Genomic DNA, 22,635 nt, shown 5'->3' on the forward strand with positions numbered 1-22,635 from the left:
TCTGACTCACAGCACAGAGTAGAACTGCCCCATAGTGTTTCCAAGGAGTGGCTGGTGAATTTGAACTGCTGACCTTCTGGTTAGCAGCCAAGGTCTTAACCACTGTGCCCCCAGGGCTCCAGCATGTGGTAAAAAAAAAAAAAAAACCAAATCCAGATGTGGTAGGCATTCTTTAAATGCTGAAATTCAATTACTCAAAAAATATTTATTGAGCAGTTATTATGTGCCTGGCACTGTTAGGTGATGAGGACATATTGGTGAACAAAACAGACAACCTTTTCATGCCTACACAGAGTTTGTATTCAGGCGTGGGAGAGTTTCCAGGCATAAGCAACAGCCAATGCAAAGGCCATGAGGCAGGAGTGAGAGTAGTAAAAGCTGAAGTGAGAGAGATACTGGGTGTGCATGGGGCACGTCACGAAGGACCCTGCAGGCCATTGTAAGGGCTTTGGCTTTTACTCTGAGTAAAATGGGAAGCCATTGGAGGATTCTGAACAGAGAAGGGACATGATCTGACTTACAGTTTCTAAGGCGAACTCTGGCTGCTTTATTGAGAGCAGAAGCATAGGTGGAAGCAGGGAGACCAGTAAGGAAGCTACTGGAATAATCCAGGTGGGAGATGATGGTTTAAAATCAGGAAAGGTGTGTCAGTGTTGTATCTTTTCGCCATACTTATTCAATCTGTATGGTGAGCAAATAATCCAAGAAGCTGGACTATATGAAGAAGAACATGGCAACAGGATTGGAGGAAGGCTCATTAACAACCTGAGATATGCAGATGACAGGACCTTCCTTGCTGAAGGTGAAGAGGACTTGAAGCACTTACTAATGAAGATCAAAGACCACAGCCTTCAGCATGGATTACACCTCAACATAAAGAAAACAAAAATCTTCACAATTGGACCAATAAGCAACATCATGATAAAAAGAGAAAAGATTGAAGTTGTAAAGCATTTCATTTTACTTGGATCCACAATCAACACTCATGGAAGCAGCAGTCAGGAAATCAAAGGACACACTGCATTGGGAAAATCTGCTGCAAAAGACCTCTTTAATGTGCTAACAAGCAAAGATGTCACTTTAAAGACTAAGGTGAGCCTGACCCAAGCCATGGTGTTTTCAATCGCCTCATATGCATGTGAAAGCTGGACAATGAACAAAGAAGGCTGAAGAATTGATACCTTTGAATTATGGTGCTGGTGAAGAATATTGAATACACCATGGTCTGCCAGAAAAACAAACAAGTGTGTCTTGGAAAAGCACAGCCAGATGCTCATTAGAAGCAAGGGTGGTGAGACTTCCTCTCAGGTACTTTGGACATGTTATCAGGAGCTACCAGTCCCTGGAGAAAGACATCACACTTGGTAGAAAGTCAATGAAAGAGGAAGACCGTCAACAAGATGGACTGACACAGTGGCTGCATCAATGGGCTGAAGCATAGCAAGGATTGTGAGGATGGCTCATGGCCGGACAGTGTTTCCGTTCTGTTGTGCACAGGGTCCCTATGAGTCTGAACCAACTCAATGGCACCTAACAACATCGCAGGCGTCTCCTACCCAGTGCGTCTCCTAGGCCCTCATTTAAAGGGCTCTTCCTGTTTTGAAATCTATGTTTACGCAAATAATTTCAGAGCTGGACCTTTAATATCATTTTGTCCACCTCTATGAGTCTGAATCGACTCGACGGCAACGGTTTTTTTTTTAAAAAATGATGTTCCATACCTGCAGTTTTTCGAGTTCCCAAACCTCATAATTGGTCATCCAACCCCAGTCTTTTCTGCTGCACATTGGCCTCTACTGTTTTGGCTCTATGGATAATGAGAAACGTCCAGACGAAAACCACAGATTAGATTTGAACTTGAGGAAGCCAACTGATTCCGAAACACAGGGTGACCCTTTCACAAGTGACGCTTGGAGAAGTACCCGGTAGCTCGATTTTCCCGAATTAGCAAGGACCGAATCAGAACACGCACGCGCCTTAGAGTTGAGGGCATCGTGAAGCTTAGGAAGGCGTGGCTCCTGTCCGAATCCAAAATGGCCTCCAGTTCCGCCCATACTCGCTCTTGGGGGAGAGGCTCAAAGACTCAGAACTCCGTTGGTGGAATTGCCCACCGCTCATCCCCGCCCCCTCACGCAAGGGGTGGAAACGAAAGCGTCACAACTTCCGGTTCCGGCAGCACCGGGAGTCCGGTCGAGATGGAAAATGCGACCGGAGGCCGACAGTCCCCGGGAATGGAGGGTAGCGTGGGAGCTGCGGCCTAGAGGTCCGGGCTTGCAGTTCGCCCCAGACGCGGCGGAACCGTCCGGATCTGAGAAGGTAAGAAACCACGGATCGGCTTGGAGTGCGTGAGGAGTGGAGTCTCTGAGAACCCGCGCTTGTCAAGGAGTCAGCGGTGTCTGCGGTGCCCGGCTGCAGTGCCGTTGGAGCCGCCACGCAGTTTTGGGATTGAAAGAGGAACCCAGTGAGGACATCTCTTCCTGTCGGAGGAGCACGAGTTTTGTTGACAGCGCAAGAAGCATGGCGAAAGGCGGCGTGCCCAAGGACCCAGAGGCAGCTGTGCGGGGGGCCTGGACCGAAGCTGCATAAAGGGGGTGTCACGTGGAATATGTGGAGAGGATTGTCATGTGGTGTCTGCGATGAGGGACCACGTGCTAACTATAGAAGACCAAAGGAAGGCTGGGTGGGAATCTCACCATGTCCGAGAGAGGGGATTATCTTGAAGGAGATGTCGGAGGCATCACCAGAGACCTCACGTAGGGCAACGTATATATAGTTCAGGAAGACAGGTGGGCAAGCCCGTCGATGTAATCAAATTGCATTTGGGAGATAGCTCCCAGCATGCAGAGCCTTCATTCAGATGCAGTGGGGAGAACAGAGAGAGGAAATGCTGGTCTCTGTTCTCCTTGTTTCCAGTTGAGAAGTGAAGTCCACACCCTATGGGTGTCTTGTTTGGTGGGAGTGGTCACCTGAAAGAATTGGAATGAATCAGGGGATCATCACTGGGCCCAGTTCTGCTGACAGGTCAGGATGGAGTCAGAGTGCTCCTAACCAAGCACAATGGTCCTGGACTGGTGGAGGTGAGCAGAGTAATCATTATACTGAGAATCTTTATAGTTAGAGGAATGCTCCCCAAACTTTGATAAATAATATAAATCATTTGAGGGGTCTTGTTAAAACGCTGGTTCTTATTCCGCAGATCAAGAGTGGGGCCTGAGATTTGGTATTTCCAGCAAGCTCCCAGGTGAGATCCATGCTGCTGCTCAACTTTTATATCAGCCATGGCAGGCTTTATTAGCCCCATTTCACAGATGAGGAAATGAAGTGACTTGGTTGCAGTCCCACACTAGTAGATATCCTGACTACCAGTGTTCTTACCATTCATTGTATGACCTTGCCTTCTAGGTGACAGTGCCCTCTCCCAAGTCAGAGTCTTACCTCAGAACCTGGTGTGACTTTTCTGGTGCAGGGAGTGTGGCAGTGGACAGGAGATGTGCATACCTGAGCCAGGTTGTCTCTTTTTACCAGTGGGGTTGGTTACAGCTGGGTCAGCACAGGAAGTACTTCAACCTTTGTGCCTGTAACGGTGTTAAAAGGCAGAAGAAAATCTAGAATTAGAGCCATGCAGACATAAAGAAACTGGGCTGACTGAGTTGGAAGAAGGGAAGACTGAAGGAAGATGGCATACAGGTATCAGCAAGGAGGATTTTCCAAAGGGTAAAACAAGGGGAACTGGTTTCATATTTCAGCAGGAAGTTTGGAGAATATATAACAAAGAACAGGCCCACCTTTTGGGAGCAGCCCCCATCTGTGGGAGGGGTACAGGAGGTGATTACAGTGCCCTCTCCCCACTTTGACTGTAGTAGCTTATCCTTCTGAGGCATGACCCTTAGTGGCTTCTCTTGTCACCATGCTGATGGTAGGAGTCACCTGCCCCAGCGTTTCCCCGCTTCTCTGGGAATTTAAAATTGACTGGTACATGTGAGAGATGAGGAAAGGGGGAATGGGGCACAGGGTCCCCCTTAGTGTTTCTCATCAAGAGGTGCTGGTACGCTGTGGTTCAGTTTGACAAGCTGCGATGGTGCACATGAAACCAAGTCCTGGAAAGGAATCCTTTGCTGCTCTGTGTGACTCTCAGTTGCTCTGCCCTTCTGCCCTGCTTAGCACACAAGCCCAGCAGGAGGTTGTCCTGTCACAACAATGCCTGCTCGGCCACTCAGCTTGACCAAGCCACAAGCACACTGGGAAAGCAAAGGCAGCTCTAGATTTCTCCAGAACAAGGCTAAGAGAAGTCCCTGGGCATCTGCATGGCCACGAGCTTCTGCTTAACCTTTGGATGATCGGCAGTCATGAGGGCATCAGTTCACCTCCCACGGGTGGGAGTGACTTGGCTTTAGACTGAAGAGAGCGATTTGTTTTGGAACTCCCCAGCCCCATGGGGCTGAAGACATGTGGAATAGAGGAGAGATCTTGGCTTACATCCTGCCAACACCACTGATCTCCTGCATGACCTGAAGCCTGTTACTTTTAACCTCTCTGACCCTCCATTTCCTCATTTATCAGAAGTTTCTAACTGTACCTACACAGATTAATTGTAAGGATTACATGCATCAGTAGGTATTCAAAAAATCTGAGGGTCTCCCTGTCCCTCACCTCAGTGGTGTTGGAAACATGACCCTGGGACCCTGGATGACAAACACCCTAGGACAGGGGAGACAGTGACATCGTCTCTTGAAAGGCCTCAGAAGAGAAGTTTGCCCCACTGGACTTGGTGGGTGTCCCAGGCTGAAGCTGGGGAAGAAGGGCCACCTTTGCCCCCAGCAAGTGGTGTATCAGTATTCCAGGGGTTGGTTCTTCTCCTGACTGCAGAACCCCACCTCAAGCTCATTTTCCACTGCCTAGATGCCCCATTCTGGCCAACCTAGGTAACTTCCGTCTTCTCAGTTCCAAGCTTTTGTTCTCTCCCTTTCACTGTCTGTATGTATTCCTCCTTTCTTCAAATAGCTTTATCCTCCTCCAGGAAGCCTGTCTGGGTTACCTGCATCTGAACCATGCCTCACCTTGAGGAAAGCCTCAACTCTCATGTACTCAGTTTGCGCTGCAGGTAGCCCATACTTTTATGAAAGTGATGCAGTTGAGCACAGGGAATTCTGAAAAGCCAATCTTGTTTTTCCCACCGACTTCCATGGTAAAGCAAGAGCAGTTCTCATAGAACAGAAGCTACCTGAAGCCTGAGTTGGAAACTTTGGCTGGAGAAGGTGGTGGAGGACAGACTCTGATTAAGCACTTGGCATAAGGTTTGCCACAGCACCAGCCCTGGGACTGCTTGTGCAGAAAATTCTAGCTCTCTAGAGTCGTGCCTGGGCTGTGGCCACTTCCTTTTCCAGTCCTTACGGATATTTCTCAAAGCCTGGGGAGCCCTTGACTTCCCATTTCCTGACATTTAACTTTCCACTTTACCCTCTAGCTGAAAATTTCCAGTATCCTACAGAACAGGGGTGGGCTACCCTGGAGCACATTACCATTAAGTAAATGTCCGATATATGATGGCCTCTGGTTTGACATTTCCTAAGTTGGAAGGTCCTGGTTTTACACAATTATCACATTACTAAGCTTATTAGCATTGTTTGAAATTTTAGGTAGTAGACATGAGAGCACCATGTACGTTGATTTGCTCTAGCTTCTTTATCTCTGTATCTTATATGCATTCCCCAGAGGGATACTACGTCTCCTTGAAACGTCTCCTTGAACAAACAGGCGGTTTTTCAAAGGCAGAGTCCGTATCTTCTTTGTCATTTGAATCTCCCTTCATTATCTAGGACTGAGGAGGTTTATATGCTTAGGGATGAAAAGGGTCAAACACGTCCTCTACTGTGTAGTTCTCAAGACTTCACAGGGAAGTAAGTTACTTAACTCTCGGGTGGTTCTTTTCTGTCTTTCTCTGGTGTGAGTTATCTAATAACCAAAGAGGACTCTGACCTTTGGCCTGTTCCTAATTTTCTAACTCCTTTCATTGGAGGGAGGGAAGGTGATGGGGGTGCTCTGTGATGTGAAAGCCCCACATATCCTCTTCCCCATACTTTACTTCTAAAGCAGACTGGAGAAAATATGAGAAGTATAGCTAGTGTGGGTCAGGGGGCCTCAAAAGGGCTAGTGCTGGAAACCAGAAATAAAGTGGTGTGAATCAGATAGTAAATGGTGATAAGAGAGGCACCCTGCTGAGAATGAAGGGCCAAAAGTAGTGCCTCCTCAGTGGGCCAGCTAAATGTCACTTAGTAACATCCCAGAAACCCACTTAAAGTCTCTGCATCCTGCCAGGTGGTCGGTTTGCCCACAGCATCCTGAGATCTTCCTGGATGAGCCCTGCCATCAGGGCCCAGGCAGAGGCAGGAAGTCAGGGATAGATGATCATATAGGATGGGGGTAGTGGAGCCAGGGAGTCACCAAGGTAAGGAACAATTTCTGGAGGAGAGGGCTGTGTTGGGAAGAACTGGTGGAGGAGAGAGAAGGGGTAGCATTGTAATCTAGGAAGGAAGACTTGGGCAGGGGTTGGTAGAGCCAGGTTGGTTGAAGCCTAAGCTGTGGGGAGGTGAGTGTCCCAGGAGATGAAATCCTAGACAAGAGGGGAAAGGGAAGTCCTGACCTCTCCCTTCTCACATGCCTCCATCTACTCAAATCCCCTTGCCTTCAGGTACGATGGAGGACAAACGCAACATCCAGATCATCGAGTGGGAACACCTGGATAAGAAGAAGTTCTACGTATTTGGCGTGGCAATGACAATGATGATTCGTGTCAGTGTCTACCCATTCACGCTCATCCGCACCCGGTTGCAGGTTCAGAAGGGCAAGAGCCTCTACCATGGGACCTTTGACGCCTTCATCAAGATCCTGCGGGCAGATGGTGTGACCGGTCTCTACCGGGGATTCCTTGTCAACACCTTCACGCTCATCTCTGGCCAATGCTACGTCACCACTTATGAGCTCACTCGCAAGTTTGTATCTGACTACAGCCAGAGCAACACAGTCAAATCGCTGGTGGCTGGTGGCTCGGCCTCTCTGGTGGCTCAGAGCATCACGGTGCCCATTGATGTGGTCTCCCAGCACCTGATGATGCAGCGCAGGGGTGAGAAAATGGGCCGCTTCCAGGTGCGTGGGGACCCAGAGGGACAAAGGGTGGTTGCTTTTGGCCAAACCAAGGACATCATGAGACAGATCCTGCGGGCTGATGGGCTTCGAGGGTTCTACCGAGGATACGTGGCTTCGCTGCTTACCTACATCCCAAACAGTGCTGTCTGGTGGCCCTTCTATCACTTCTACGCAGGTAAGTAAGGTCCAGGAGAGTGATGCAAGGATGGATTTACTAATGGGAGTGAGATGCTGTTGCTCTGTGCATGTTGGAGAAAAGGTGAGATTTAATGGAGGAACTGAGTCCTTATTATGTGCCAAGAGGATTCAAAGATAAGACATAGTTCTGGCCGTCAAGGAGCTGGTAATAAAGGAGAGGGAATGACAAGTAAAATAGGTGACTGTAGAGCGGTGCTAGGGTATGCTCTGGATGTGTTGGAATCAACTAGGGTTAGCAGAATATTGGCAAAGAATTGAAGGATGGGGAAGGACAAAGTCCATGGGCTGTTTGGGATTTGAGGATGAAATTGATGGACAACAGTAAGCTTTTGAGTTGGATGTCTTTACTTAACGTTGTTAAATTTAAAGTGAGCTATAACCTTGAACTTCTCCATTTCCTATAATGTATCTTTGTTCATAAGACATTTTACTTCTCTTTTTTTACCAGAAATGGGATTACTGGGTCAAAAGATAACATTTTTGAGGGCCTTGATAAACATGCTTCCAGATTTCCTTCTACAAGGGCAGAATACATTGCCAAGAGCAGGGCCAGAGCGTGCCTGCTATCCTGTGATCTCCACAACTTTGGGTGACCACCAATCTCTGCTGCTGGCTCCTTACCCTTGGCAATAGTCATTCTTCTCCATCCACCTGGAAATTTTCTGACCTAACTTTGTAATAACTTCCTAATTTTGTAATCATTTTGTTTCTGTGGTGCTGTGCTTTTCTGATTCTCCTCCTCTTTTTCTGATTATACCTTCTTTATTTTCCCCCTAGCTCTGTTTCTTTCTTTTTCTGTTTAACATAGTCTTCTATCTGGAGTATCTGGTAAAGATCTAGATTCTTAGACTCCATCCGTGATTCTTTGTATCAGACTTTCTGTGAGTGGTTCCTGGCAATCTTTTGGGGGGGGGGGTGCGGGGGGCAGGGGGAGGGTAAATATGGTCCTGGCAATCTTAATGTTAAAAAAGCTCCCCAGAAAATGTGAACGTTTTCTCTGGAGTGTGTCTTTGCCTTCTCTCCTCATTTGAATTCATTTACAGCTCGGGCGGAACTTTTCTGATATGTCCCAAATTGGGGCCCTGGTGACGTAGTGGTTAACAGCTCGGCTGCTAACCAAAAGGTCAGCAGTTCAGATCCACCAGCCACTCCTTGGAAACCCTATGGGGTGGTTCTACTCTGTCCTATAGGGCCACTATGAGTCGGAATTGACTCGACAGCAATGTGTTTGGTTTTGGTTTTATTCCCAGACTTCCCCGTAGAGAGCTCTGCGTAGACATTCTGACTGTTGGACTTCTCAACCTGGATGCATCTACTTACATGTAAAATTGCATTCAACTACCTATCCTTCATCCCACACCTGTGTTTCCTTCTGACTTACTTTTCATCTGTCAGTGGCCTTGATATTCTCTCCATCACTGAGGCTTGAAGCTTTGATGCTTGACTGCCCCCTCTTCCTTGTCTCCACATCTAGTCCTGATGACTCCAGACTGCCTCTCCCAACTTTCTTTCCACTTCTGCTGCCTTCCCTGGAAACCATACCTGTGGTACCACCTTCCTGGGCTGCTGCATCAGCCTTCCAGCTGTCCTCTCCCAGCCTAAGCTCTTTTCCTTCCCATCCACTGCACACATCCCTAATGGATTAGTTTACTAAACCCTAGTTGTGATGTTCATCAGTTGCCACTGTGTGTGGAGGAAAATCCAAACTCTTCAGCCTGGCTTTGACTTCCCTTTCCAGTGAAATCTCCTGCTGCTCCCCTATGTATAGTCTAGGCTGCAGCCAGGCAGATTACTAACAGTTCTTCAATCATGCACCCTCCTTCCCACCTTTGTGCTTTCTTCATGCCAGCCCTCTGCCTAGAGTGCCTTCCAGATCCATTTATCCCAGGTGAAATCATGACTCACCCTAAATGCTCCTTGCTTCATCCTTTCCCATCCTCTCCACGTATCCCTTAACCCAGAAGCAATCTCTTCCTTCCTTTCACCCTTACGACACTTTGTTTGAGTCTTTCTTAGTGCAGTTCTCACATTTTGCCTTGATGTTATTCCCATGTGCCTTATCTCTTCTACATGGAAAGGTCCCTGGAGGGGGAGGAAACTTAACATTTATCGAATGCCCACTACTCTATGTGCAGGCCCCATGCTGAGACCTTGCATCTCCCATTTCACCCTCGCCACAACCTATGACCTAGATGTCCTCGCAGGACACCTTCCCTGACGTCCCAGTCTAGATTTGGTCCCTTTTTATATGTTTTTATGAAGCCGCATTACTTATCTCTCAGAACACTCAGCTGAATTTGTAATGACACATTGATTTGTGTGACTATTAAGTTAGTGCCTCTTTCTCCCACTAGATTGCAACTCTGTGAGAACAGGGACCATGCCTGTTTTTGTCCACCATTGTACCCCCTGTCCCCAACACCTGGCTCAGGGTCTGGTGAATCGTAAGTGCTCAGTAATATTTGTTGAATGAGTAGATTGGCTCTTGTCACTCCCTTGCTTAGTATCTGCCAATGCTGCCTCACGGGCATTTATAATCCAATCCAGTTTCCTTCCAATGGTCTACACAGTTCTTCATGACCTGGCCCCTTTCTGCTTCTCCAGCCCCATCTCATGCCTCTCACCCCTTGCTCACTCTGGCCCACCCTCACTGCCCTTCTCTAAGTTCCTGGAACACACCAGGCTGTTCTCACCTCAAAGCCTTTGCAGGTAGTGTTCTTTCTGCCTGGAACACCCTTTCCCCTGCTCTTTGTGTGGCTGGCTCCTTCTCACGCATCAGGCCTCAGCTTACATACCACCTTTGCAGAGCCCTTCTTTAACCACCCTGTTGAAAAGAGGGCTCTTTCTGTTTTCTCTTTCAGCACCTTGTTTTCTTCACAGCATTTGCCATAATTTGCAATTATTTTACCTCCAACTCCCAGCTCCCTAATTAGAATATAAATTTTCTCTTCCATTTCTCTGTTTTTTGGCCAGTGCCTGGCATCCAGTAAGCACTCAATGAATATTCATTTATATTACTTTTCCAAAGTCATTTAGCCAAGAGGGGCTTAAATCAAATCTGCCTGGGTTGATGTAGCCTGCAGATAATAGGTACTCAATAAATATTTGTTGAATGAATAAGAGAGAAGAAAGAAGCATGTGGGGCTCTTTCCCCTACCTTCTCACCTTTGTTTTTTCATCTGCATGATTAAAATTGGCAACTGGATCCGCTGCAGCTTGCAGTCGTGGGGGCCAGTGCAGACAGGCCCAAGGGACTGGTATTGCCAGTCCAGACGCCACCTTCTAATGATAGCAAAATGCCTTCTTTTCAGGAGAAACAGGACACCCGTAAGGCAGCGTCGCCAGTTCAGTTTGTTTCTGTTTGTGTACTGACCCTGAGGAAGAAAGCGATTAGAAACTGGGGGAGAGGTGGTTCTGCTCGGGCTTAAGGACTGTTGCCATGCCTGCTGGGACTTAGAATCCTCACTTCTGTCCTGCCAACCCCTACCTCCCTATTTCTCTCCAAGTCTTTAGTTGCCTGGCCGCAAACTGCCAAAACTAGGAGCATGAGAAAAAAAATTCTTAAAGGTATCACGATGACTGAACTGCAGAAGAAAAAACTAGAGGGAGTCTTCACAATGATGACTCTATTACACATCCCATTCTCACTCAGAGTAAAAACCAGTGGCCTTGCAATGGCCTCAAGACCCCAAAGGATTTACTTCTTAGGCCTCATCTCCTGTTCCTGCTCTCACTCATCCTGCTCCACATGGGCCTTCCTGCCGCTTGAGCACTTCAGGTGGGGGTCCTGCCTCAGGGCCTTTGCCTAGGATGTTACCTCTGCTTGGAAAGCTCTTCTGCAGAGCCATTCAGATCTCCTTCAGGTTTTTGCTCAAATTTCACCTTTTTGGAGAGGGCTTCCATGACTGCCTTGTTTAAAATGGCAACCTCTTTACTCCCTACCCTCGGCACCCCCTATCTCCCTCTCCTGTTTTATTTTTATCTATAACACACATTGTTTTTGGACATAACTGTATATATTTGTTTTTATTTGTTTATTGTCAGTCTTCCCCCACTAGGATGTAAATTTCATAAGGCCAGGAATTTGTGGCTGTTTTATTCATTGTTATATCCTCAGGGCCTCGGGTGACTGGCCCATGGTAGTTAACTCAATAAACTTTTCTTAAATAAATGAATAAACTCTTGTCTTTCACCTCCAGAGAGGATGAAGCAAAAAATTCAATTGCAGGTGGACTTCCTAGTGATACTGGGAATGGGTGAACCTGGGTACCATTCCATCTTCATCAGCAGTTAGAAAAATGAATTTCTCTTTCTTGATATGGGCTAGAGAAAAATTTTCACTGTCAGATATGACTTTTCCTTTTTATTTTAAATTTTTTTTTTAATAATTTTTATTGAGCTTTAAGTGAACGTTTACAAATCGAGTCAGTCTGTCACATATATGCTTATATACACCTTACTCCATACTCCCCCTTAATCTCCCCCTAATGAGTCAGTCCTTCCAGTCTCTCCTTTCGTGACAATTTTGCCAGTTTCTAACCCTCTCTACCCTCCTATCTCCCCTCCAGACAGGAGATGCCAACACAGTCTCAAGTGTCCACCTCATACAGGTAGCTCACTCTTCATCAGCATCTCTCTCCAACCCATTGTCCAGTCCCTTCCATGTCTGATGAGTTGTCTTCAGGAATGGTTCCTGAAGCCAACAGAAGGTTTGGGGACCATGACCGCCAGGATTCCTCTAGTCTCAGTCAGACCATTAAGTCTGGTCTTTTTATGAGAATTTGGGGTCTGCATCCCACTGATCTCTTGCTCCCTCAAGGGTTCTCTGTTGTGGTCCCTGTCAGGGCAGTCATCGGTTGTGGCCGGGCACCATCTAGTTCTTCTGGTCTCAGGACAATGTAAGTCTCTGGTTCATGTGGCCCCTTCTGTCTCTTGGGCTCATAGTTATTGTGCGACCTTGGTGTTCTTCATTCTCCTTAGATCCAGGTGGGTTGAGACCAATTGATGCATCTTAGACGGCCGCTTGTTAGCATTTAAGACCCCAGATGCCTCATTTCGAAGTGGGATGCAGAATGTTTTCATAATAGAATTATTTTGCCAATTGACTTAGAAGTCCCCTTAAGCCATAGTCCCCAAACCCCCACCCTTGCTTCGCTGACCTTCGAAGCATTCAGTTTATCCCGGAAACTTCTTTGCTTTTGGTCCAGTCCAGTTGAGCTGACCTTCTGTGTATTGAGTATTGTCCTTCCCTTCACCTAAAGTAGTTCTTACCTACTAACTAATCAGTAAATAACCCTCTCCCACCCTCCCTCCCTACCCCCCTCGTAACCACAAAAGTATGTATTCTTCTCAGTTTATACTATTTCTCAAGATCTTATAATAGTGGTCTTATACAGTATTTGTCCTTTTGCCTCTGACTAATTTCACTTAGCATAATGCCTTCCAGGTTCCTCCGTGTTATGAAATGTTTCACAGTTTCGTCATTGTTCTTTATCAATGCGTAGTATTCCATTGTATGAATATACCGCAATTCATTTAACCATTCATCCGTTGATGGACACCTTGGTTGCTTCCAGCTTTTTGCTATTGTAAACAGAGCTGCAGTAAACATGGGTGTGCATATATCTGTTTGTGTGAAGGCTCGTATTTCTCTAGGGTATATTCCGAGGAGTGGAATTTCTGGGTTGTATGGTAGTTCTAACTTTTTAAGAAAACGCCAGATAGATTTCCAAAGTGGTTGTACCATTTTACATTCCCACCAGCAGTGTATAAGAGTTCCAATCTCTCCGCAGCCCCTCCAACATTTATTATTTTGTGTTTTTTGGATTAATGCCAGCCATGTTGGAGTGAAATGGAATCTCATCGTAGTTTTAATTTGCATTTCTCTAATGGCTAATGATCGAGAGCATTTTCTCATGTATCTGTTAGCTGCCTGAATATCTTCTTTAGTGAAGTGTGTGTTCAATCCTTTGCCCACTTCTTGATTGGGTTGTTTGTCTTTTTGTGGTTGAGTTTTAACAGAATCATATAGATTTTACAGATCAGGCGCTGGTCGGAGATGTCATAACTGAAAATTCTTTCCCAATCTGTAGGTGGTCTTTTTATTCTTTTGGTGAAGTCTTTAGATGAGCATAGGTGTTTGATTTTTAGGAGCTCCCAGTTATCTGGTTTCTCTTCGTCATTTTTGGTAATATTTTGTATTCTGTTTATGCCTTGAATTAGGGCTCCTAGCGTTGTCCCTATTTTTTCTTCCATGATCTTTATCGTTTTAGTCTTTATGTTTAGGTCTTTGATCCACTTGGAGTTAGTTTTTGTGCATGGTGTGAGGTATGGGTCCTGTTTCATTTTTTTGCAAATGGATATCCAGTTATGCCAGCACCGTTTGTTAAAAAGACTATCTTTTCCCCAATTCACTGACACTGGGCCTTTGTCAAATATCAGGTGCTCATATGTGGATGGATTTATATCTGGGTTCTCAATTCTGTTCCATTGGTCTATGTGCCTGTTGTTGTACCAGTACCAGGCTGTTTTGACTACTGTGGCTGTATAATATGTTCTAAAATCAGGTAGAGTGAGGCCTCCCACTTTCTTCTTCTTTTTCAGTATTGCTTTACTTATCCGGGGCTTCTTTCCCTTCCATATGAAGTTGGTGATTTGTTTCTCCATCACATTAAAAAATGTCATTGGAATTTGGATGGGAAGTGCATTGTATGTATAGATGGCTTTTGGTAGAATAGACATTTTTACTATGTTAAGTCTTCCTACCCATGAGCAAGGTATGTTTTTCCACTTAAGTAGGTCTTTTTTAGTTTCTTGTAGTAGTACTTTGTAGTTTTCTTTGTATAGGTCTTTTACATCTTTGGTAAGATTTATTCCTAAGTGTTTTATCTTTTTGGGGGCTACTGTGAATTGATTTGGTGACTTCCTCTTTGATGTTCTTTTTGTCGATGTAGAGGAATCCAAGTGATTTTTGTATGTTTATCTTATAACCTGAGACTCTGCCAAACTCTTCTATTAGTTTCAGTAGTTTTCTGGAGAATTCCTTAGGGTTTTCTGTGTATAAGATCATGTCATCTGCGAAAAGAGATAATTTTACTTCCTCCTTGCCAATCTGGATGCCCTTTATTTCTTTGTCTAGCCTAATTGCTCTGGCTAGGACCTCTAGCACAATGTTGAATAAGAGCAGTGATTATTTTAAATGTTTTTATTTTAACATTTATGAACATAGGTGAACATTCATATGGTTCTAATTTCAAAAGGTAGGAAAGGGTATGCAATGAAAAGGCTCCATACCTACTTCAGCCACCCAGTTCCCTTCCTTAGAGAGTACCAGAGTTATTCAATACATGTCGTGTATGCTTTTCTAGGCTGTGAGTCTGGGAGGAGTGGAGTAAGAGACATATATCAGGAAGAATTTTCTCTTCATCAGGTGAAAGGAACCAGAAGAATCTTGTCCTGTTCAAATGGGTGACATGACCACAATGACTCCTGGAAGCCCCTAATATTTATAGTATAATTTTTTTTGTTGGATGCAGATGGAAGCAAAGAAAAACAAGGTGGGAGTTATGGGTTTAAGATGGCTAAAGATGGACAGTTTGTTATCGTTGTGAATGCCAGCTGGTAGAAGCAGCAAACATAGTGAGGTTAGGTAGGGTGGTAGCTCATGTCTTAAGGCACTGTCTTTTCTCTGATTCCAGAGCAGCTCTCATACCTCTGTCCTAAGGAGTGCCCTCACATTGTCTTTCAAGCCATCTCAGGGCCCCTGGCTGCAGCCACTGCCTCCATCCTCACCAATCCCATGGATGTCATCCGAACCCGTGTGCAGGTAAGACCAGTTTCTTCCTCCCTCTCTTCTTAGATAAGCTATTAGACACATGGTCTTCAGGCCCTCTAGCATTTCTGTGAATGAACCAAAGATGTGAAGATATTTGTGTCTCATGTAAATGCTCACCAAAGGGTGACCTTGGCAGAGGAGGATTTTAACCATTACATGGATAGGATGACACATTCTGTGGAAACCAGTCGTCTTCTTTTCCCAGCCACTCCCATCATTGCCCAATGGTCTCGTGAACAAAAAGGGGCCGTGGTGGCAGGAAAGGAGGGTATGCTTGGGCTCAGCAACTTGGACTTCCACTCACCAAGGCCAACTTGGCTACAGCCACTGCTGAGCACCTAGTCTGTCAGCAGCAGAGACCAACACTGAATCCGCAGTCTGGCACTGTTCCTCAAGGCGATCAGCCAGCATACCTGATGGCAGGTTGATTACATTGGACCGCTTCTATCATGGAAAGGGCAGCATTTCATTCTTACTGGGATAGTTACTTACTCTGAATACAGATTTGCCTTCCCTGCACACAGTGCCTCTGCCAAAACTACCATCCATGGACTCACAGAATGCCTTATCTGTCATCCTGGTATTCCCAGACAGCATCACCTCAGATCAAGAGACTCACTTCACAGTAAAGAAAGTACAGGAGTAGGCCCATGCTCATGGAATTCACTGGTCTTACCATGTTCCCATCATCCTGAAGCAGCCTGCTGTCTTACCTGATGATCTTGGATTAGTTGGTCTCTGCAGCCCATAAACCAGTGGCCTGCTGTCTGATCTGCCAACCTTGGGTTCGTCAGCGCCTGCAGCTATGTGAGTCAGAAGAAGCCTCCAGACTGACTCCTGACCCACAGGCTTGGAACTTGCCAGCCTCTACAGCCACATTTCCTTGGGTTAAATCTTTCTCTCTCTCTCTCTGTATATATATGCTTCACTGGTTTTGCTTTTGTAGAGAACCCAGCCTAAGACATTCTTCTTGGAAGAAGTACAGCCAGAATGAATACTCCTTAGAAGGGAGGATGGCGAGACTTAGTGTCATGTACTTGGGACATGTTATCAGGAGGGACCATTCCCTGGAGAAGGACATCATGCTTGGTAAAGTAGAGAGAGGGTTGATGAAAAAGAGGAAGACCCTCAACGAGATGGATTGACACAGTGACTGCAACAGTGGGCTCAAATGTAGCAATGATTGTGAGGATGGTACAGGACCGGGCAGTGTTTCGTTCTGTTGTGCACAGAATCGTTATGAGTTGGAACCAACTTGACACCACCTGACAACAACAACAACAACATATCTCTGACCTCCTTGTCTCATGGCTCTCTAGCCTAGCCAGTCTTAGTTGCCCAAGTCCATTCCTGTGGTTACTGCTTAACATCTACAGAAACTAGCTGAGCACTTGTAAGCACCTAGAATGCTTCTCTTCTCCCGTCTGCTGCCTTGCATGCCTCTAGTCCTTTACATGGCCCACACCTCCAGGACTCTTGATGATTTCTTCCAGCCTGTCATTCTATCCTCATAGCCTGTCAACCACCCTTTCCTTACCTTGCAGGTTTGTGGTTATTAGAAATATCTATTTCTGTTAATTTCAGAAGCCTGTCTGTTTTATCTACGAGGCTGTGAGCTCCCTACAGTGAGAGCAACTATTCTTGTATAGGTTTCCCAGAGTGTACTGTGTGAGCTCAGTAAAAACATTGACAGAGCCCTTGGTGGCGCTGTCCTGAGATTAGAGCCCATCTTCAGTCAACTCAAAGACTAATTACACAAGCACCTAGACTGAGAAAACAGCTTCTGAATGATAATGCATAACAGGCAAATGGCAGGTTTTGCTGTATAAAGGTTTAGGTGGAGAGAATGGGGGGTTTTAATGTGTGATATGAGTAGCTGAAGAGGGAAGGTGGAAGATCAAGAAAGGTGTACGGGATGGTAGGGTCATTGGGTTATGGTGAGGAGGGGAGGGAAGAAAAATAATGTTAACAGATTCTCAGCCAGTGCAGGACAGATGTACTTCTCTGTTCATACCTCCGAATACTGTATCACCTTCACAAGGTGATCATGTCTATGGCTAAGAACACCTCCCCATTCCTCCCTGCCTCTTCCATACTCCACTCTTGCTCTCTAGTACAGGTAGTTCCCTAATTACAACGGGATTACGTTCCAATAACTGTCATAAATTGGTTCTGGCGTAAGTCAAATACCTCATTTTTTTTTTAAGTGTTCATTACTGCCTTTTTTTATCAGTATCTTTATAAATCCGAACTTTGTCTTTGGGGGTTGGCATGAGAATAATAACATCAGCAAATTACACACTGCGACATTGTATGTAGTACGTATTACTAACAATAAGATGTACCAAAAAAAAAAAAGATGGTCGTAAGTGCGGTTTGTCATAACTCAAACATGTCCTAAGTCGGGGACTACCTGTACCGTCTCAGTCAACCACCTTTGTCCCCTAACCCTCTACCAGTCCACAGCCCGTGGTTGCATCAGCTGGGAGTCTGAGCTGGGGCAGTCTCCAACAGTGTAGTTTGTTTGATGGTGGGCAAGGGGCTATTGACAGAGATGTTCCTATCATGGCCAGGCTTCCAGTGTGATGGGGAAGACAGGCCACAGGGGCCATGGGAGACTCTAGCCCTGGGGGTCGAGATGATCGGAGTCAAAATCATGGACTGGCAGAGCTGCAAAGGACCTTAGAGGAGATGGAATCTAACCTTCCTGAGATCAGAAGGAAACACCTAGTCCAAAGACTCACAGCTACGTAGCTTATATAATGATATTAATAATAGCCAATATTTTTTGAATACTTTCTATTTGCCAGGTACTGATCTCAGCACTTATTGAGTATTGTTTTGAGTACTCTTTTTATTCATTTTGTATTTGAAGAAACTGAGACATAGAGAGGTTAAGTAGATTTTCCAAGGTTAAGCTATTAGTAAGTTAGGGAGCAGGATTCAAATTGAGGCAGTCTGACACCAGAGCCTGTTCTAAATTGCTGTGTCCCTCAGAAGCAGAACCCAGCCCTCTGCCTCCTATGTCCGCTTCTTCCCACTTTAGCCTGAGGCAGAGGGAGATTAAGCAGAGGGACTTTGACTGCAGTTAATGGCCCTTCACTGTGTTGACTTTTCCAGGTTGAGGGCAAGAACTCCATCATCCTGACCTTCAGACAGCTGATGGCAGAGGAGGGGCCTTGGGGCCTCATGAAGGGCCTCTCGGCCAGAATCATCTCTTCCACGCCCTCGACCATCGTCATTGTGGTGGGCTATGAGAGCCTCAAGAAGCTCAGCTTGCGACCTGAGCTGGTGGATTCGAGACACTGGTAACCAGTGGTGGGGAGAGAAACGTACCGTTTCCCACACTACTGGGTCGGGGGCAGAGTGAGGAAGATAGCACCTTCTCCAATGCCCCCACCAGACACCCAGCCCTGCCCTGGGCCAGGTGGCCTGTCTGGGACAGGGACAGAGACTTTGAACTGCTCTTGCCGAAGGGATTCTAAGCCTGGACCCCTTGCCTACACTACTTTTAATTCTCTTGCCAAACTGTGCTCCCTCACTTAGTCCCTGTACTCTATCCCACCCTAAGGAAACCTCCACTTGCTAACCCTCCAGGTTTCCCCTTCTATGTTCCTGAGATCCTGAGAAGAGCTGTACATAGAGCTTGTTTACTACCAGTGGTCTCCCTCGTGGGTTTACAGCCCATGCTCCAAGCAGCTGTCATCAGCCCTCCGCAGTTCTTCTTTTAGGCTTGCTTATTTTTATTTTGGAGCTGAGCTGCCCACCAGATTACTCCTTTTTTCCCCACCACTGGGGCAAGGTGCCAGGTACTCTGCACAGGCATTAGGAGTAGCAAAAACTCTCCTTGGAGGAGTTACTAGGTTGGGGAGAAATGTTGATACATTATTTTGTGGGTTTTTTGTTTGTTGTTTTTTTTTTATTACCTCTGTGAACCAGACCATTGTCTTAGTCCTGCTAAAGCACCAATCCTGCAGTTGGAGCCCACCTCTTCCTCAGACAGGTGGAAAAATGTAATGTAGTTTTTTCCGTAATCCCAGTTCCCTGTCCCCGAAGTTCCAGGAGCCCTGGAACAATATAAGCTGCTGGTTTCCTCTGGCCCAGATGACTACAGTGGTGGGTGAAGTTCTAGGTAGATCAGGCTGTTTGGGGCACTGGACTTGGAGCACTGCCTTGAAAAGTAAGGCTGAGACAGTAGTCGGTTTGAAAAGCAACAAGAGCGGGTATGTGTCTGGCATATCTCCCTGCAGGCCAGCCTAGGAGAGGGCAGTGGAGGTTCTCAGCCCCAGGCAGCCCTAGACAAACACAGGTATACTCTAATCACTGGGACTCATGGAAACAAACGCTATCTCACAAAGGGAATTTCTGCAATGTGGAACTGTTTGTTTTTTTCTCCTTGGATGTGAAGAGGTATCCCAATCATGGTACCCTTTGGAGGGATGCTTGGAGGAGAGTAAAGAGTGGGTCAGGAAGTTACCCATACCAGGACCACTGCATTTACCAGCCTGATACTGCCGAGATTATCTGTTGACGCTGTCCTCAGAGGTGGGAGATGGGCTCTCCTTCTTCCCTGCCGGACTTCCCTCCCCAACTCCTCCAACAAGCTTGTGTTGCAAGCGGAGAAGTGCAGCAAACAAAATGAGAAGGCATGTCAACCCTGCATTTCTATTTGAGATATCTGGCCTGGACAATCCTTCAAACCTTCTTATTGGTCCCGCCCACTGGGAAAGGCCATGGTGCCAATTTGAAAGGTGCTAGCTACCTGAAGCCTTGATATTTCTATGGCTGCCCCACATTCTTTCACCCTGGCCAGATCAGAATCTGAAAATTGTATTTCTCTACTTTTACTACCAACACTGCCCATCTTGGTCTCCATCTTTGAGGGTATTTTTCCTTTTCATTTATTTTTATTTTTGTTTGTCTCTTCCCACACTTTATCAAAGGAGTCCTCCAATTTCTATCCATGAGTGGCGGTCCAAATGATTGGGCCCACAGATCGTTTTGAATCTTCCTACACCTCAGTCACCTTTTTATCTTAAGAACTACCAATATAATGGAAGCAAGGGGCCTCTCCTTCTCTGTTTTCAAGCTCTTTGTAGGGAAATCTTTGTAGATTGGTTCTATCTCCATGTCTTCTCTCTAGAGACTTATCTTCAGTTCCTCCCTACTACGGCAAAATGAGTAAAGTATCATGGATAAGAAGTGGTCTCCTGCCTCTCCTGTCTTAGTGTTTTCCCCTCCTATACTGTTATGTTTTCTTGTACAGTATTTCACAGCTTTTGTCTCATAATCTTTCTCACACAGTTTTAAAGGATAATGTGTGTATAATTAAGGGGTCCCCTGGCCGCTACATTTTCATTTAATAAGTTCAGGGACTGGGATTGGGTTTGATTAAAACATGTCCTGGGGGAAATTTATCCAGTGAGTACAAGAGGGGGCTTCCGTTTCCCAAGAACCAGAGACCCGGCCAGCTGGAATTTTTGATGTATTGGTTCGTGGCCAAAACTATACAAGAAACTCTTGGAAGACTGGGCAAGACAGGAAACCTGATGGGAGTATTGAGGGGCGGGTGAATGAAAATCCAGGCGCACTTAGCATTTGATAAAGTGGACTCTTGTGAATATTAACAGTGAGTGTTCACTGTTGCACTGTACGAAGTCTCTGAAGTGTAATTAAAGTTTTTATTGAGCCCCTAGGCTTTTATGCTTGTTTTGAAAAGGCTGCGGAGAAAGTACGTCGGTGAACGATACCTAACAGCCTCTTCCCGGCTTAAACCTTCCGCCTCCGGTGTCCGCTTCCCCGTCCCGCGGGGGCTGGTGATAGACGTTCCGCCAATTCCAATCGGAGGCTCCCGGTGCCGGGAACAACCAATCGGGGGCTCCGGTGGGCGGGGCGTCGGGCCACTTAGATTTGGCGGTTCGACTTCAACATGGCCGAAGCGAGCAGCGGTGAAACAGATAACCGCAGTGAGGAAAACGGGCCTGAGGGTTCGTCCCCGAAATCTTTGTTATCTGGCACTACCATTTCGAGGGTGAAGCTCCTCGATACCATGGTGGACACCTTCCTCCAGAAGCTGATCGCTGCCGGGAGGTAGGGTGGAGGAATATGAGGGAGAAAACAAACTTCGCAGTGAGGTGGAGGGGGAGCGGGAATGGGCGGATTAGGGCGTGAGCAACAGTCCAAATCCCGCGAGATCAGGACGGCAAGAAGTCAAAAACTCGGTCACGTGGGCTGGCGGAGGTGCGGTCGCTGGCAGGTTTGGGGTTGAGGGAAGCTGTTTCAGCTTTTATTGACGGGGTTGGCTGTCTTTAACCAAATGACGTGGTCAACGCCGGTGCCTAGAGAAGTCAAGTAATATTTACCAATACAGGTAACCTGTAGCAGACCTAGGACCAAAACAAAAAAAAAAACAAACCCGTTGCCATGCAGTTGATTCCGAGTCAGCCACCCTATAGGAGGGAGTAGAACTCACCCAAAAGGTTTCCAAGGCTGTTGGGTTAATGGGTTAATCTTTACGGCGACCTGCTCGCCACCGCCCATGGACTGTAGCGGTAAAGTAGACCACCGGAATGGACTTAACGGCAGTGGGTTTTGTTTGTTTGTTTAAACTTTATGGAAGCAGATCGCCGGTCTTTCTCCCGCAGAGCTGTTGGTGGGTTCAAATCTCCAGCCTTTTCGTTAGTAGCCGAGCGTTTAACCTCTGCGCCACCAGGGCGCCTAGACTTGAGACAGCTAGCTTTTTTTTTTCCGCCAGTAAGCCTAGATTTAGTTAAAATTTCAGTTGGTTGAAAGGAGAGATACAGGCTTGAAATTAGATCAGAGTTCAAATCATGGCCTTATCACTATGTGAGCAAGACTTCACCTTCTGTACCACAGTTCCTCATCAACTGGAACACAGAAAGCATTAGAATGTTGGCTAATATGCTAATATAGCTAATTTATACCTTCTTCACTGGGAGGTTGTAGGAATAAATGTATGACCATAGAAAGAAGCGTCCTGATTTTTATTTTTATGAACAATTCTGTAACAGAATTGGGTGGTTTAAAGGAAGGAGAAGAGTTGCCCATGATCCGAATACCGTAGCACGTTAATGCTGAACACACTGTTATAAGAACTTCAACGGATTGGTGCCTTGACCACAGCCTCTTCTCCATCCAGCCTTCTCTATCCCCATAACCCCTGTTATGTGACCTCATCAAGACTCCCATCTTCTCCCAGTTTTGATCACTCCTGTGTTCAGTACTTGATCTTCCTACAAAGACCTTATGATCCATCTCTTCCCTCTCTGATTCACTCAGCAAATATTTGAGTGCCTACTCTGTGCCAGGCAGTGTGTCAGGGGCCAGGGATACCATAAGGCAGATAAGGCCCCTGTCCTCTTGGAGCTTACATTTGCTTTGTAGAGACATGCAGTGAACAAGAGAATCACGGAGCTTGGTAAGCTAATGAGCAAGTAGTG

At 46.2% G+C, this 22,635-nt stretch overlaps 2 protein-coding genes across 11 annotated transcripts in view; both read left to right on the plus strand.

Annotated features, from left to right (window-relative positions):
• The first annotated feature begins 2,031 nt into the window (after positions 1–2,031).
• Positions 2,032–20,870, plus strand: SLC25A44 (solute carrier family 25 member 44). Of its 10 annotated transcripts, none has more exons than XR_010321552.1 (5): positions 2,032–3,077; positions 3,197–3,241; positions 6,689–7,318; positions 14,771–14,897; positions 15,039–15,148. XR_010321552.1 is itself a non-coding variant. In XM_064282709.1 (5 exons), exons 3-5 carry the CDS (start codon positions 6,694–6,696, stop codon positions 18,485–18,487), a joined length of 945 nt encoding a protein of 314 aa, XP_064138779.1. In that variant the 5' UTR covers positions 2,044–2,316; positions 3,197–4,922; positions 6,689–6,693; the 3' UTR covers positions 18,488–20,870. The 10 variants fall into 10 exon arrangements, 9 of the variants coding, with proteins under 9 accessions (XP_064138782.1, XP_064138777.1, XP_064138774.1 ...); XM_064282709.1 differs by lacking the exon at positions 14,771–14,897 and adding an exon at positions 18,296–20,870 and having other exon boundaries at positions 2,044–2,316; positions 3,197–4,922; positions 15,039–15,166; XM_064282710.1 differs by lacking the exon at positions 14,771–14,897 and adding an exon at positions 18,296–20,870 and having other exon boundaries at positions 2,044–2,316; positions 15,039–15,166.
• Positions 20,871–20,975: 105 nt separating this feature from the next.
• The window catches only part of PMF1 (polyamine modulated factor 1), a 41,789-nt gene continuing 40,129 nt past the window's right edge, over positions 20,976–22,635 (plus strand). Inside the window, exon 1 of the mRNA XM_003415147.4 lies at positions 20,976–21,265. Coding sequence (XP_003415195.1) covers positions 21,105–21,265 — 161 coding nt within the window. The 5' untranslated portion in view covers positions 20,976–21,104. The remainder of the gene's footprint in view (positions 21,266–22,635) is intronic.

Source organism: Loxodonta africana, chromosome 3, assembly GCF_030014295.1.
Source record: "Loxodonta africana isolate mLoxAfr1 chromosome 3, mLoxAfr1.hap2, whole genome shotgun sequence".
NCBI classification, from domain to species: Eukaryota; Metazoa; Chordata; class Mammalia; order Proboscidea; family Elephantidae; genus Loxodonta; species Loxodonta africana.

Coding starts and splice junctions, on each gene's coding strand:
- SLC25A44 (XM_064282704.1), top strand. CDS start 2,981: ATGAATCAGGGGATCATCACTGGGCCCAGTTCTGCTGACAGGTCAGGA. Junction 7,319..15,038: donor CTTCTATCACTTCTACGCAG/GTAAGTAAGGTC, acceptor CTCTGATTCCAG/AGCAGCTCTCATACCTCTGT. Junction 15,167..18,295: donor TCATCCGAACCCGTGTGCAG/GTAAGACCAGTT, acceptor TGACTTTTCCAG/GTTGAGGGCAAGAACTCCAT.